Source organism: Camelus bactrianus, chromosome 3 (genome assembly GCF_048773025.1).
Source record: "Camelus bactrianus isolate YW-2024 breed Bactrian camel chromosome 3, ASM4877302v1, whole genome shotgun sequence".
Lineage (NCBI taxonomy): Eukaryota > Metazoa > Chordata > Mammalia > Artiodactyla > Camelidae > Camelus > Camelus bactrianus.
The window spans coordinates 78,498,536-78,516,053 of record NC_133541.1 but is presented as its reverse complement, the minus strand read 5'-3'; the positions used below and the strand labels follow the sequence as shown (position 1 = coordinate 78,516,053).

At 41.6% G+C, this 17,518-nt stretch overlaps 1 protein-coding gene across 3 annotated transcripts in view; it reads right to left on the bottom strand.

Annotated features, from left to right (window-relative positions):
• MCC (MCC regulator of WNT signaling pathway) overlaps window positions 1-17,518 on the bottom strand; it is a 386,552-nt gene that overhangs the window by 104,356 nt on the left and 264,678 nt on the right. For all 3 annotated transcript variants that reach the window (XM_074360457.1, XM_045507787.2, XM_074360458.1), the window contains one exon: window positions 4,399-4,512. In XM_074360457.1, coding sequence (XP_074216558.1) covers window positions 4,399-4,512 — 114 coding nt within the window. The remainder of the gene's footprint in view (window positions 1-4,398; window positions 4,513-17,518) is intronic.

Sequence of the window (17,518 nt, the reverse complement as noted above, 5' to 3'; positions counted from 1 at the left end):
CCAAACTTGCTCTTCCATGATCTGGAGAGCCTCAAACACGAATCACTTACCACGGCACATAACATGGAGAGCATGGCTCAGACATTTCCCTGTTCTTAACTTTTCTCGCATAAATCTCATCTTTATAATAGGTACGAGCCTGGCGGCAAGCCTGACCTTTTTTTTTCTTTTTTTCATGTTCTTTCCCGGGTCCCAGTGTCTGAACTGGGAAGACATTTCCAGTGAAAGGAACAGAGAGTAATTTTAAAGTATATTTAATGTAAAGAATGCAAACAGGAGAGCCAACTAATGGTGCTCTGATGTAACCACTGGGTAATACCAGCCATCAAAACTATTACATGAGAATGCCTTTACCGTGAGGAAGTCAACAGGGAGCTGAATCAATCCTTGACACAGCAGACAGAAAGTTTCCCATTCACCTCTTATCACCCTCTGCCCAATCTGCTCTGTCTTTGTAAGCCTACGTTTTAATAAATACCTTCTTGGTCATCTTTTAAAACTAAGACTTGGGTCCCTGCCAGCTTCTAGTTAAAAGCATTCACAATTACTTCTTTCTTAAAAAAAAAAAAAAATCTCTCCAATAAGGACTATTAACATTTAGCTTTGTATCAACTTAACACCATTCTATTATTTTCTTTAATATAAAGACAATCATTTTCTTGAAGAACAAACTAAAGAAACAACAAAAAAGCATTTTAAGTTTTAATTCACTAGAGTCCACTTCTGAAACATTATAATGCTCTCTTTCCAGTTTTTTCTATCACATTTTCATTACTTTTATAATCAGAGGGAAAATATTTCAAGTAAAATTTTCATCTAAGTAAAAAATGAAAAATTTTGTCTCTATAACATCCTATACAAGAAAAGAACATTGGTGTCCTCGTCTTGGCTCTGGTGTTAAGCTGTTCATTTGACCTTGAGTAAGCAAGTTAACCTCTCTAGGTTGCCTGTCAAATGTGGAAGTGGATGATCTCAAGTACAAAGGGTCTTTCCTCCCTACTCAAACAGTCTACAATGATGGGACATGAATTTTCAGAACTTTCCAAAGGTCATTCTAGACCGATGCCTGTGGTAGCCTGAATCTGAATCTCTGAATACCCACACAAAAACAGACAGAGAATCTACATAGCAAAACCCAATGCTTGGAGACAAGGTAGCCTCTTAAACCACAAAGTACAAGCAAGTAGGGGCAAACCAACAGCATCCACAAGTCCTGAATGGTTTCTGTGTGGGCGGAAGCACAGGGAAGCAACAAGGCTGATGGGCCTGAGAACTGGAAAACCCCAAAATAACCAGTAAGTCTTCACAGGAAAGTAGGGAGGGCCAATTGGAGAACAGTGGCTAAAACTGGAGGGGTTTTTCCTGGGCCAAGAGTGAGTGAGCAAGGGGTCCACAGTAAGATCTGAAGGGGCTAAAAGCAGCTAGTCCCTATGAAACTTCCAAGATGGTCCCAGGACTCCTTGCCAAGAGGAGAAGCTGCTGGTAGTAGGATCAAAATTGAACAGGACGGGGATCATAGAGACAAAGGCAAAGAACAGATCCAGGTAGAGGCAGATGGGGGGAACAGAGCCAGGAAGTGTCAGAAAGTAGGCTCCCATATTTGTGAATACATGAAAACAACACAAGACTAAGCTCTATGAACTTAAAAAAGCCACTTCAACTCTGTCTCCTAAAAGTTCAAAGAAATTAGTTTTCACATAAAAATGAGAAACAGAAAAGTATTGAGGTCAAATTCCACATAAAGTCATAAGAAAGAAGAAAAGAGCAGAATAACATCCCCATAAATCATGAAAGCATACCACAAAATAGAACCTTCCCCACCCCACCCTCCAAAAAAAGCACAAAACAATAGACTACTATTTCAAAATAAGCTAAAAGACTTCAAGGAGATGAAATGACATAAAGCATGAAAGACCATAATTCAGAACATATAAAACTCAGAAAGAAGGTAATAGAACACACACACAAAAGAAATAAAATTTTAAAAATGCATTTCAGAAATAAAGACTAAACTAGAAGGTACACAAGAGGGAATAAATATGACACACGAGCTCCAAGAAAAACAGAAGATGGAAAATAAGAAAAACAAAGGGAAAGGGAGAGATTTGAGACAGTGACAGATATTGAAGACAGGCAAAGAAGGTCTAAGATACAAATAATAAGCATTCTTGAAGAAAAAAAAAGCAAGGAAAAAACAATATTAAATACTATAATTAAAAACAAACTTCTCTGAAAAAAAAAGATTATAAAGTATAATCTAAAGAAAACACAGCAAACATGAGAATACCAAACCAGAATGACCAAGAATAAGAGTTACTCTAGTAAAATTACTGGAAGAAATAAAAAAAAGGAAGGAAGGGAGGAAGAAGGGGAGGAAGGTGAGGGAGGGAAGGAAGGAAGAAAGAAAGAAAGAGTAAGCAAGAAAAAAATGCTATGAATGTCTAAAGTACAAGTCTTGTGAGGGAAAGAATGGTGTATTACCAACAGACTTTGAAAGCAACACTCTATGCCAAAAGAGAATAAAGAAACATATTCAAGCAAAGAAAAGCTGAGTCAAAGGTTTTATATCCAGCAAAAATGTTTTTCAGGTACGAAGGGCAGAGACGTACTGCTATTAACAAGTAAGAACTTAGTGAAGATTATTCCCATGAGTCCTCCCTGAGGAAATCTACCAGAGTATGAGCTGCAGGCAATAAACAAACAAATAAACAGAGGGACACTGACATAAAGACCATAGTAAACATTAAGTATATAGTTTACTTGTAGAAGACTAAATGAGGACTGAAGAGGGGAGAGTGTGAGATGTGCTGGCCATATGGTGAGGCAGTGTGGACACAGTACAATTGCAAAAAAGTGGGGGAATGAGGAAAGCATAATGCAAAACAACCTTACAAATTCTTCTCAGTAACTATTATGGCAGTATTAACATTATTATTTTGGGACTATTTGCATATAATATGGGATGAAGCAAATAAGTAATTATGGATTATTCTAATTCAACCATCCTCTGTTAACTTAAGAATCAAGATTTTTAGTGTGAAAGAAAAGAGATACAAATAAAAAACAGAAGCTAAGTAAAAAATACCCAGTAGTCTGAATTTAAATTAAAGAAATCAGTATGAGCTCCTGTGGTATTTTATCTTAAAATTTACACATACATACATATGTAGATAAATAAAAAAGTAAATGAAGAATTTCCTGGCTATGTCTACAAAAGAGGCCTAAAAACAATGACCAACAAGAAGCAATAAGCACCTTTGGCACCCAGATTGTGATCCTGAAATACCATTTTCTGTTGAGAGAAACGATAACTACTTGGAGAGTGTTTAACTGCAGATTTGGGGCAAGAAATGTACCAGATGAGCCTAGAATAACTACTAGGCTCATGTCAAAAGTATCATGAAGAGGTTCTTAACCAGCCAAAGATAGTATACCTTGAGTTCCCACAAGGAAAATAATTACAAGGGACTGAAACCCAAATACGTTTAAATCCATAAGTTCATAATATTTAACAAAATTATTGAACACTTTCAGAGGATCATAGGAAATCAATTCATTATCTTGAAAAACGTTAAATGGAAAGAATGAAGCACTGATTCTGCTTTTGCTCTGTCAACTATGCCATTGTTTCAAAAAATCATAAATGATTGGAAATGTCTCCATAAAAATACTACAATTAATAACTGAGAACTGGTAGAAATGATAGAACTAAAATATCATAGTTCTGTAAGTCTTGATGAATCAATGAACTTAAGCAGCGAGTAACAAGATAGCTGGTAACATCTCAGAATGCAAGCCCACCAGATACTATGTGCTTCCCAGTGAAAAAAATAAACGCCCTCTACAGTCTTGCCAAAGGGACTGGCTATGACTCTGACTGAGCCTCTGGATCCAGGGCCATTCTGCAGGAAATACAGGGCACAGAGGAACACGCTGAACTGCACCCCGGGTGAGCAACCAGCAACATCCGGACTGTGGGAAACTCTACAGGTCAAACGGCCAGGTTTAAAAGAGTAAGTATGAAGCCAACAAAGAACAGAGGAAAATCCTGTGGATCAAGAGATTCCAAGGAAACGCACGGCTCTTAAACGGGCAAGATTAAACTCTACTGTCTAAGGACATACAAACTCCAGTAATAAACTGTAAGGAAACAGGAAATGTGACGATAAAAGTCATGGTAGCAGTCGCCTTGGTGGGCGGGAAAGTGGGATTGAGACGGGACGTAAGGAAGGACTTCTGGGGTGACTGGCAAGTTCTAATTCTTGACCTGGACAGTGGTTATGAGAATGTTTGCTCATTAAGCTGTAATTTGTTTTGTGGGGATTTCCATAGTTATGTTTTACCTTAAAAAACTTTTTTTAAGTTAAAAAAAAAAATAACCCTTTCCAGACCCCTCACCTGTGCCTTGGCCAGTTTCTTTTCCAGGAGGTCCCGTTCCCGCTCCGTTTGCTGCAGACGTTGATTAAGCTCTACTATGTCTCCTCTGAGTGATGCCAGGGCTGCCAAGTGGAGCTGCAGTGACAGAAAGAAGGAGCACAAGGTTAGACCCCTCAGCAGAAACTCATTTCCGCCCCTTCATTCCCTGTAATTAGTGTGATCACATAAAAAAGGCATCATCTAAAATGGGGCACCTTGGGTGACATTAATCTCAGGAGACAATGGACATAAATCAGGTGTCTTACAGGCAAGCTGGGTACCATGGTCACCCTAAATGTATCAGGGAGAAAACTGTTATGTGTGGGCAGTAGGACCGACTTGTGCATCGTCAAATTAAAACAGAGAGCAAAGCTGCTCATTCTAAGGACTTTCCCCAAGTTACCTCAGCAAGGATGGGATTAAGAGCTGGTGTGAACTGCCTGATTCTCAAGAAGCAAGGAAAAGGCAGGACCAAATTAGCTTTCACCTTTGGGAAGACATGCAAGTTGAATGGGGCAATTCAAATTTTCCCCCTCAGTTCAAACAGCCATATTGCTTCGTGTCTAGACAAACCAAGGGGCTGAATATTAAGAAAAAAATGGGAGGGCTCATTGTTTCAGATGCTCTCCTCCTCAAGCTGACCCATTCATTTTCTTGCCAGCTCCTCCTTCTTCACTGTCCCCTAGACTAGACTGACTAGACGCTGCTTCTGTGCTAGCATGCCTCTCAGAAGCAGAGCCAGAACTCTGATAAATTATGCTGTGAAAAGATAAACCGAGAATCCATTGCTATATCCTTCCTTAGTCAGCTCTCCCAGCTTCACTGGAGCTAGAGAGAACATTCGTCAGTGGATCAACAAAATGGACCACACACTTCCAAGATCTCAACCTGCTCGACCTTCATGTTCTGTGCACTGAGCTTCAGCTGCACACACACCTACTATACACGTGCCCGCTGTGGCTTTGCAGGCTGATAGCTGGGACCATCTTTAAGATCTGTTCAACCATGGCTCCCGCAGCAGCACCTTCCAACCTTCTCTACCCTGACTCACTACTTCTCGCCCGTCTTCACTGTCAGTCCCAGGGGGAGCTCAGACCATCCCCTAGCTCAATTCCACACTGCACCTGAGTGAGTGACTGGAATCCAAGCAAACCTTTCCTCTTTGTAGGGTTTTTTGTAGCTTCTGCCAAGAGGGATTTAAAGTAAGGGGTGAACAAATAAACGTGATCTTTGAAGATGGACACAGTAAGATGGTATGCAATTCCACTTTGAGGATTTTAACTCCAGGTTTTGAAAAATGCTCTTTTCTGCAACCTGCGCCTCCACACTGCACGGTTGCTGGGAGGCTGAGGGAGGGTGAGCAGGTGAGGAGGCACAGGGCAGGGGCCGGGGGTTCCCAGCAGTTGTCTGTTAGACTGTAAAAGCAGTCAATGAGACGTCACTTAATGGCATTGGGGCTGCAGACCAACAGATCAATAGCCGATCTGAAATCAGGAATGTATGAAATTTAAAAAAGGAAATGTCAGGCAATCTGGTGGTATTTGCCTTCTCACGTAGGGCTAGGGCTGCTCAGAAAAAGGTCACTTTGGGTTTCAGACACAGGGTTTGGGTGATAAACTCTCAGCACAAATACCACAGTATTCCCACTGCACGCTCTTTGGAGGCAGCTTTGCTCCCAGTGTGGATAAGAGGAACACAGATTTACTCCCTGAGGCAGCTGAGTTGCCCCCACTGCCTCTCTACTGTCAATCTGAGGATTTTCCTTCAGCGTCAGACACTGTAGTCTGTTACGTTCAGACTTGGGAGAAAAGTCACCACCTACTGCTGGTGAGAAGGATAAAATACATGGAGAGCTGACATGTTCTTTAAGAAATAGAGGAGGGAAACAAGGATCCCATCTGTGTGAGCCTAGACGCGCCTCCTCTCTCAGACATCGCCCCTCCTACTCCCAGGGGAAAGGATGACAGAGGAGGCTGCACACTCCACACTGACTTGGTGAACCTGGCCAGATGGGGAGACACACAGAGGTCATTGCCATCACAGTCCACGGCAGAGGAGGGTCAGGAAGGGTCACTGCTGTGGAAGGAGAGCACCGCTCTCTCCAGACTGTGGGAGGCTCCATCAATGTGCATGTGGGGCAGGTGCCTTCTTGTCCCCGGGGAAGATGCCTGCCCTGAAGGAATGGATCAGTTATCTTAATGTCAAGATTTCTTAAAAATCTCACGAATGTGATGGGCCCTTCTCCTAGAGAAGAGTATACATTTGGGGTTTATGCATGCGTTACATATAATCAAGTCGATGACACACTCTGGAATCTATCTGTGAACTCTGAATTATGAACTATCTGGACTAGACGCCAGCCTGGGGAATCCCACCTAAGTTCTGTAGACTGAGTCATGGGTCATAATCACGGTGTCTGGGTGGAGACAAGGCCCTTGGTACGTGACACTTCTCACTTCCACATGCGCAGGTCAGGATCGAAAACCCAGAGACTGACTTGCTTACTCCAGGTCCCACAGAGAGCTCAGCACCAGAACCAAGGCCACCGTTACCTTTCCTCACTATACAGTGTTGTATTTGACAGTAATTTTCAAGTTGGTTTTTTTTTTTTTAACGTGAATGAAAACTTATTTCCCTCTGACCATAAAAGTAATGAAAATGTAACACAAAAATTAACTGGAAAGATAGCATTGTAACATTTTGGTAGTGGCCTCTGGGTGGTTTCAAACATCTTTGGGATACTTTTTGTTTAATAAGGGTTTTTTTTTTTTTTTTTAAAGAAAAACAGGTTTTTGTGTTAAGGAACCAAGAGCTGTGACTGTTTTCTGCAGGTGAAGTCTGTAGCATAAAAGGGTTATTTTCCTTCCCTGCTGCATCTTCTTTCCATGTCCACCAGCTCTCTTGATAGAAGGCAAACTCTTGGTTCCTGAACACAAAAGCCTTTTTTATCAGCACCACGCTCTAACCAACTGAGCTAACTGGCCAGTTGCTACAAAAGCCTTTTTGATGGAGGTCGTAACGATTTTCTCTTCCTCTAGTCTTGCTGCTGGGACATTGATGTGATGGATGGAGCTCCAGCAGCCATCTTGCTTCATAAAGATGTGGTCCACACTCTAGGGAGTGGAAGATGCCTGAACCCCTAATAACTTTGTTAAGCCACCCTATCAGTTATGGACACCCTAACCCCAGACTTCTTTCTGTAACAGAATAGCAAGAACAGACTTCTGTTGTATAGACAATTATTATGTTGAGATACTCTGGCAAATGAAATTGATCTAATCCTAATTCATAAAGAATCAGATAAACCTGGGTTCATATCTCATTTGTGCTGCTTGTCGGTGAATTGTCTTTGGACAGTTTATTTAATCGGTCTGTTACAGGGCTGTTGTAAAGGCAAAATGAGATGGCGTTCATAAAATGACCAGCACAGTGTCTGAAACTAAGTAATCACTAAACAAAGGTGCATTTCCTCTTTCCCAGGCAAGTTTTCAGTCAGCACGTTTCAAGTCAACAACCTTCTCAGGTGAAGCCTCATTAGAGGTAGTGAGAGATACTTTCAGATGAGTAGGTAACACAGTCCTGTCTTGGAGCAGCACATTTCCTGGTGGTTAACAGCATAGGAATGAGAGGCCAGAGCTGTCTTGCAGGATTCTGCTGAAGTCCCAAGGCTTAAGGAGCTGACTGTCAAGGCTCTTAATTCTCTGCAAAATATTAACCTGAGGCCTCAGTGAGGCTGGGATGGGACCAGGGCACTTCCTATACAATTTTAGGTCTAGCACGTAAAGGATATAAATCCACACATACCTCATATTCCTGGAGATAAAAGGTACTAATTCCCTAGGCTGTTTGAGCCCGGCTTCACATTCATTTTACACTGTGCATCAAAACAAAAGTAAGCCACCTGGAAATCTGGCTTCAAGACAACTAGTTCAGCTGGCTGTAAGGACAAGCTCGCTTAGCCTCTGACAGATCAGGTGTCCAGTCTGAGTGAGGAGCGAGCAGGGCCTTTGTGACAGCCTTTCATGCTGGTTCCTCCTGGGCTACATGGATAAATGGGCTTCCAGTTACCTATTAGCCAGGAGACAGAGGGCTTTGCACTAAGATGCCCTTTTAAGCCAGCAGCCCAGTGACTCTGAGGACCCTCCAGGAGCATCACTGTGTATTCCTGGTTATAAGGTGCTTCCTCATCTTGCTGCTGCTCACAGTAAAAACAGCAAACACATGCTGGCCCTGTCCTGATCACCAGGCACCCTCCCATGCATCATCTCACTGGTCTCCATCACTCCACAGCTCCAGGGCCTACAGCAACGTGATGAATCCCAGTTTGCTGAGGGACAGGTACTCTTTCCAAGGACCACAGCTGGTGAGGGGGACCCAGGACCGGAATCTAGGCTGTCAAACTCTAGGTCCGCCACTTTACTCATCTTTGTGAGACTGGGGTCTACTCTTTCACAGCAGTGTCTTCAAAGGGACCAAAGATTTCCACAGTTACACCTGAAATGGAGGAAAGAGTACATCCCCAGGCCTCTATCCAGAGACAGGACCACGGAGCACTCACGGTGCGATGGCTGAGTGGGCCCTCCCCGCTCTGCTGGCGGGCGAGCTCGCGCACAGCAAACTGTGCTTGCTCTTCCTCCCTGCTTTCCTGGGTCTGACACCTGAGGCGCTCCCGTATGCCATTCTCTGCCGGGGTACCTTTATTTCCTTCCCATCAGTGATGATGGGAAGGCCCATCTCGTCCTTCTAACTGGGCCACTTGCCCTCCAGCGAAAGGGTACACGCAGTTTTTGCTTATGGTTGAGTGATGACAGTGGGTACTGCCAACTTCTCTCACCTGGTGAACCGTTCTCTTCACTAAAGGGGAAGAAGTGAGTGCAGCCGAACACATTCCTTTTTTTCCTTTTTTTTTGAAGTATAGTCAATTTACAATGTTATGTTAATTTCTGACGTACAGCATAGCAATTCATTTATATATATATATATTCCTTTTCATATTCTTTTTCAGCATAGGCTATTACAAGATATTGAATATAGTTCCCTGTGCTGTACAGTAGGTCCTTGTTTTTTTATTTATCTTACATATAGTAATTAGTATCTGCAAATCCCAAACTCCCAATTTATCCCCCCCCACCCCACAAACATTCTTGACAGGTTCTGCACTAAGTGTTTCTACACTTTACCTCATTCCTTCAGCAGCAGAGTCCTTCAGAGGAAAGGCAGTGTCACAACCCCAATGCCAGGCTCTGGGAATATTTTAAGAATTCTAGGCAACTCAAGAGTAATATAAGTCCTAACATGAATAGCTACCGTTTGCTGAATGTTTGATGGGCCCCAGACACCTGGACTAAGCACACTGCGTGCAGTATCTCACTGAACTCTCACTGAGATGCTAGGAGACAGGTATTACTGCCTTCTGACAAATGAGGAACCAAGGCACAGAGAAGGGGTAGGAAATCAGTCCAAGGGCAGGAAACTGATAAACAGTTGAAGAAATATTGACAAACAGACACTCCATGGAGGATGTGTGGAGGCCAGGTGTGTGCACTGGCAGGGGTGGAGACATGGGAAAAGCGGGGAGCAGGAGAGGTGGCAGGGCAAGACCTCAGGCAGCAGTGATGAAGCTTGGGGCTGGTGGTCAGCTCAGCTTGGTGTGAATTTGGGGGACACTCTAACTTCCTGCACTTCTTCATCCTTTTGAGCAGGGTTTGTACCAGAGGGCACCCCCTCAGTTCTGTACTTGCAGCTTCACATACTTTATTTGCCCACTGGTCCCAGAATGGATTCACTGAAGCTCACTGTCTGAGGAAGCTTCAGGATACACAGAACTGATCAGCAACAATCTTTGCCCTGGAAATTGAAAGAGCGTTCAGGATCATACATAACCTTTCTGCAGGCGAGGGAATTTAAGAATGTCTAGTTTCACTCCCTAGTTGTAAACAGACTTGGAGAAACAAGGCTCATCAAATTTAGATTTCCTCATTCGCTGTCCAGAGGCTTCCTGCTCTCCCATATGGCAATCCAGGAGCTCCTGGGTAGTGAATAAATGTCTATATCCCAGCCCTGTCCTTGGAAATAGCAGGAGACATCTGTATACAAGAAAGCAGGCTCATTCAGCTCCTTCTGCAAGACTCCCTGCACCGCGGGTGCTCCAATTCAAATACATAAAGAACAAAATCCTGGCAAAAGGGTAGTATTCCCTGCCAGATGGACACAATCAAGCATGTTCAGTGGCTTCCAGGACTGGAACGTTCCTATTTACTGCTAGAATTCCAGCTAGGCGCACCTGCTGTGTAATATTTCAAGAAAGGATGCTCATCGCCTTGAAACTTAAAACTCATTAAATACCGTCTACAAGATTGCCCTCCTGCACGCTAACCACTTTCTGCTGCCCTAGACCACCTCAGAAATCAGCAGCTTTTTGTCTTGCATTTTACCTTATGATTTCATTGCTTACTGGTCCCCAAGTTAATTTTTAGACCTCTGCTGAAATTCAGTTGTTGAGAACAGCAACCTAAGGCCCCTTCAACATGGAAGCACTAAAGTACCCTCCAATAAAAAAGCTAACTCCATCCAAGAGTGCCTGGTGTAGGTGATGGTGCCAAATCACAAAGCAGAACCCAGGTACTAACGGGGAAGCAGCCACACCATCATCCCTAGGACCCACTTGAGGCAATTCTTCCCCTGCCTCAGATAAATGGTTGGGGTGCTCACGGAAGGGAGGTATCCAAGACTGACCATCCCAGCTTTGAAGATAACCCTCAATCCCACCCTGTCTTCAAAATTATGCTCCTCTAAAAATAAGTCACACTGAATCTGTAGATTGCCTTCAGCAGTATGGTCATTTTAACAACATTAATTCTTTCAATCCAAAAACATGGTATACCTTTCCATCTGTTTATGTTGTCTTCAATTTCTTTCATCAGTGTCTTATAGTTTTCGGAGTATAGGTCCTTTGCCTCCTTAGGCAGGTTTATTCCTAGGTATTTTATTCCTTTTGATGTGATGGTAAATGAGATTGTTTCCTTAATTTCTTTTTCTAATAGTTCATTGTTAGCACATAGAAATGCAACAGACTTCTGTATATTACTTTTCTATCCTGCAACTTTACTGATTTCATTGATGAATTCTAGTAGTTTTCTGGTGGCATCCTTAGGATTTTCTATGTACGGTAGTGTGTCATCTATCAACAGTGACAGTGTTACTTCTTCCTTTCTAATTTGGATTCTATTTATTTCTTTTTCTTGCCTAACTGCTATGGCTAGAACTCCTAAAACTATGCTGAATAAAAGTGTTGAGAGCAGGCATCCTTGTCTTGTTCCTGATATTAAAAAAAAAAAAGAAGCTTTCAGCTCTTCACAGTTAAGAATGATGTTAGCTGTGGGTTTGTCATATGTGGCCTTTATTATGTTGAAGCATGTTCCCTCTAAGTCTATTTTCTGGAGAGTTTTTATCACAAATGGATGTTGGTTTATGTCAAAGCTTTTTCTGCATCTATTAAGATGATCATATGGGTTTTATTCTTCAACTTATTAATATGGTGAATCTCACAATGATTGATTTGCAGAGAGTGAAAACTACTTACATCCCAACTAGAATAATTTTAAAATTTGTATGGAAACACAAAAGATCCTGAATAGCTAAAACAATCTTGAGAAATAAGAATGGAGCTGGAGAAATCATGCTGCCTCACTTCAGACTATACTACAAAGCTACACTCATCAAAACAGTATGGTATTGGCACAAAGACACACAGATCAATGGAATAGAATAGAGATCCCAGAAATAAACCCACACACTTATGGTCAATTAATCTACCACATAGGAGGCAAGAATATACAATGGAGAAAAGACAGTCTGTTCAATAAGTGGTACTAGGAAAAATGGACAGCTACATGTAAAAGAATGAAATTAGAACATTCTCTAATACCATGCACAAAAATAAACTCAAAGTGAATCAAAGACCTAAATGTAAGACCAGATACGTAAAATTCCTAGAGGAAAACATAGAAAACTCTTTGACATACATCATAGCAATATTTTTTTGGATCCATCTCCTAAAATAAAGAATATAAAAGCAAAAATAAACAAATGGGCCCTAATTAAACTTAAAAACTTTTGCACATCAAAAGAAACCATTGACAAAATGAAAAGACAACCTACTGAAGGGGGGAAAATATTTGCAAATGATATGACCAATAAGGGGTTAATATCCAATACATAAAAATAGCCCATACAACTCAACATCAAAAAAACAACTCAATTAAAAAATGAGCAGAAGAACTGAACAGACATTTTTCCAAAGAGGGAATGCAGATGACCAACAGGCACATGAAAAGATGCTCAACCCTGCTAATTATCAGGAAAATGCAGATCAAAACAACTATGAGGTATCACCTCACACAGGTCAAAATGATTAGCCTCAAAAAGAACACAAATAACAAATGTTGGCAAGGATGTGGAGAAAAGGGAACCCTGTAGACTACTGGTAGGAATGTAAATTGGTGCAGCCACTGTGGAAAACAGTAAGGAGGGTTCTCAAAAAATTAAAAATAGAACTACCATATGACCTAGCAGTTCCACTCCTGGCTATATATCCAAAAGAAACAAAAACACTAATTCAAAAAGATACATGCACCTCTATGTTCACAGCAGCATTGTTTACAACTGCCAAGATACGGAAGCAACCTAAGTATCCATAGACAGATAAACAGATAAAGAAGATGTGAAATACATATATACACACATACACATACACAGAATGGACTACCACTCAGCCATAAAAAAAGAGCAAAAATTTTCCATTTGCAGCAACATGGATGGACTTGGAGGGCATTATGCTAAGTGAAGTCAGAGAAAGACAAATACTATATGATATCCTTATGTACAGAATCTAAAAAATCCAACAAACTAATGAATAAAACGAGAAGCAGCAGAATCATAGCTGAGGGGAACAGACTAGTTGTTACCTGTAGGGAGAGGTAAGGGGGGAGGGGCAATACAGGGGATTAAGAGGTACAAACTTTTAGGTATAAAATTAGCTACAAGGATATATTATACAATATAGGGAATATAGCCAATATTTTATAACAACTATAAATAGAGTATAACCTTAACAAATTGTGAATTGCTATATTGCACATTTGTAACATATATTATCATACATCAACTATACATCGATTAAGAAATGTTTTAAATTAAAAAAATAAATCACATAATTTTTACTGGACATAATATTCGCAAATATGTGGATGTGCACTATGTGCTACTGCTCTAAGCACACAACGTGCACTTTCTCAGTTATTCTCCACACAGCATTGTGGAATAGGTAGTGTTGTTAACTCCAATTTAAAGAGGTAGAAATTGAGGCTTACAAGTTCAGGAACTTGTCAAACTAGTAAGTGTCAGAGCTAGAATGAAAACCCAGGACTGTCTAACCCCACAGCCCAGTTCACAACCACCACGCCTCATGCTTTACAACAGAATATCCTAGCACTTCAGAGATCCTTTCAGATACTCATGAAACTGATGAGAAAAAAAGAACCCTCTGTCTGAGACCTTATCTATCAGAAGGGAAAAAAGCAGAAATGCAAAATCAGCATGAGGGAAAAGGTATTAACTCTTTAAAACTTCAAAAATTTTGAGAAACACAAGATCATTCACCTGATATAAGACCCAGGAAAGAACCAGGGAAAAATTAACCTCCAGCTATTTCCATCCGTTATGAGAAAAGGTTAAAGAGGAGAATATTGCAGTGTAGGTAGAAAAGCTCTCAATTCTACTAATTAAACAGTACATGGAAGGAAAGGTTGCTTTAACTGATAGATCTTTAAAAATAAAAAAAAGCTGAGTATTTTATACAGACATACTTTAAAATTTACTATACAACAGTAGCTAGTAAAATAGTCACAGCATTTTCCACTAATAGATTCTTACTTTTTGTGGTGCTATTTTCAAGGGAAACCAAAATTATATGCAATACAGGATATATGGAAAGGAACACAAACAAAATAAAGACACTGCAATAAACTGGCAGCACCTACTTAAATTTCAAGGTGGCTTGCAACTTAATGACACATTGTGAAGGAGATCGAGATGTAACAATTAAATCCTGCTAATCAGAAGACATGAATATTTCAGTGTGTACTAAATACTGATGTGCCCATGAGCCAGAAACTCCCACAGAGAATTATATGAACAGGAGTAAAAGAGTTCCCTGACAAGGCCTGCATTGTTCATAAATTTTTATATTGATCCAATTTAGTAGGTATTGAATTCTCCACTCTCGAGAAACCAAGTACCTTTAATGGCGAAACACTCAATAAACTCTGCAGATGAGGAAAAACCAAGGTATTTTTCACAGCAATAGATAGTGCTTGGGAAATACCCTATTTTTTACTGGATTGAGAATAATGTTTTCCTTTTGGAAAACAACCGAAGATTTAGATTTGAGTTTGTGCACATGTGTGTACTGATACAGATACATGCTTATACACACATACACATATTAACACATACACATATAGACTTCCTGTGTCTACACACGCTCTCAGACTCAAGGCACATGCTCTCAGACTTTTTACTCAAGCCAGCAACAGACAAGATGTGGACTATTGAGATGTTCAGTACCATCATTTTCAAGTGCAGTCCCAACATTTAAGAGAGATTCTCACGTGCACTATTTTTTTTTTTAAAGAAAAATCCCCTTAAAATGCTTGATGCCATGAACAAACTCCCATTTCAGGGTAGGCTCAAGTTTACCCTGGCTTCGCCTTCCTGACCACAGGGCTGCTGACGGATGGGTCATTTTACCACTCACTGGTGTATCTAATCCAAAGCACCAGAACAGGGTTGAAGAGACATTTCAAATCTGCTCAATGTTCTATCCCATCAGGGGCCCCACTGAGTGTTTCAGAGAACAGTGTGTTTAGACAGGGAGAGGAAAAGGTCTGAATCTTCTCTCCTTTCTAAGTCACCTAACCCAGGCAACACCAGTCCCAACCAGGACTTGTTCCTTGAAAAGGAAGAAAATGGGAGAGGGAAAAGAAAAAAAGAAAATGATGGAAAACACCAGTTTAGGGGTTAAGGACATAGGCTTTATAACAAAACAAAAATGCCAGACTTGAGTACTAGTTCAAACTTGGTTAAGTTGTTAAAATGTTCCAAGTCTCAGTTTACTCACCCTGTAAAATGGGCATGATACCATACAGAGTTGTAAGATTAAATGAACATACTATAGGCAACTCACCTGACCACAACGCTGCCTGGCAGAAGGTTAGCCACAATGGCTATTATCATTTAATTATTATGGTCATCAGTCATGCTCCATGCTTGCTAAAAAGCATCGTGATAACACTGGCCTTGAAAACATTGATGGGTTACTCTCCTATCTCCTTGTTTACACAAACCCTGATGAAGCAATCAGAATGACCCATCACCTTGAGGCCTAGATCACATTCATCAGAGGAATCTAGACTCTGCCTGCCTTTCAACCTATGCAATTGGATCAGTTGCTCCCTACATCCTGGCTGGGCCTGCAGGTGGGCAGGCAAACATGAACCCTGAGTGGCCTAGAAACCAGAGCAGCCTCACACCCAGTCTGTACCCGCCGCCGCCTCCTGGCTCCTTACAGCACAAGGAAAGAGAGGGTCAAGAACCAAGTGGGGCATATACAGTGACCCCGAAATGAACTTCCACAAAGAGCAAGGATACATAAAGATCTGTTCATGGTAGTAAAAGAAGACAAAAAAAGAGAAACAGCAGTGGAATAAACTGCATGATATGCTTAATACACTATGTTGCCTGTAAAACAGAGAAATACATAATTAACATGGTAATCATATTTCCCATCTGGATGTTCAGTCCCTCAGTTCATTCAGGAGAGTCTCCACCTGTTCCCATCAACTCCCTGGACCAAGTTTTCCTTCTCCTCGACCCCTTCTCTAGCCTTTTATGCCCCTTTATTTTTCATAATACTTATTACTACCTGGCAATATATCACACAAGGTTATGAGTTCCAAGAAGGTAGGCATGTAATGAAACTGGGGAAACAGCCAATGAACATGATGAACTGTGCCTGGCACATGGTAGAACTTCAGATGGATTTGCTGACTGGATAAACATAGGAAATTAGAAAATACAGATAAAAGAACTTACATGATTCTTACCCCTAACACCTGCAGATACCTGTCAGATACTTTTCTATGTGTAAACATAAGTAGCTTATAAAATAAAGAAGAAATAGCTTAAGTGAAACAATGTTTAATGTGGTACTCTCTTCTATACTTTAAACTCTCCAAATAACTCACTGTATCATTAACACCCCCTCTAAGTCATTCCATCTCTAGAGCAGTCCTCCATCCCCCAGTGGTCCCTCCAGGCTCTTTTGATACACAGTACCTAGGACCAAGCACAACATCCCAGATGAATTCTGGCCAGCACACTTGTGTGTGCAGGGACCATGCCAATGGCCTTATATGGGTTTCCACTGTATTCTCACCCACTGAGACAGGAGCAATTATCACTTCATTCTGCAGATGAGCAAACTGAGGCATAGTCAGTTTTTCTAGTACTTAAAAACCAAAACCTCCCCAGCTGACCTACCCTGTTGATCATTACTGTGCCTCGTTTACTGTGGGTATCCAGGGTCACAAGTTTTAGGTCACATGACCTCACACGGCCCAGGGAGAAGGTCTGGGGAGCCAAGATTGTGGATTTGGATGGTGCTCAGCACCAGATGGTTTATAGCTGTGCTGCACAAACTGGAAACACCACGGGCACCAGAGGGAGTTGCAGTGAGGTCCCCTGTGCTTGCTTCGTCAGTGTCCGTCGCTGGCTGGAGAGAAGCAACTCATTGCAGGGGAAGCGCAGGTGAACTCTGTGACTGAGCAAACCCAGGAAGACCCTGTTCCTGCAAGTGAGCCATTAACCCACCCCGGCGGGTGTGCCCCACACCCATCTGCCACTGCCGCCGGGCCAGTGCCCAGGGAGTGCTCACAATCCCCTGCCAAATCACAGAGATGTCAGAACTGCAGATGAAAGATGCAACTCAAGCACATGTGCCACAGACTAGAACAAAACACTGCGGCTGGAGTCCAGCTTGACA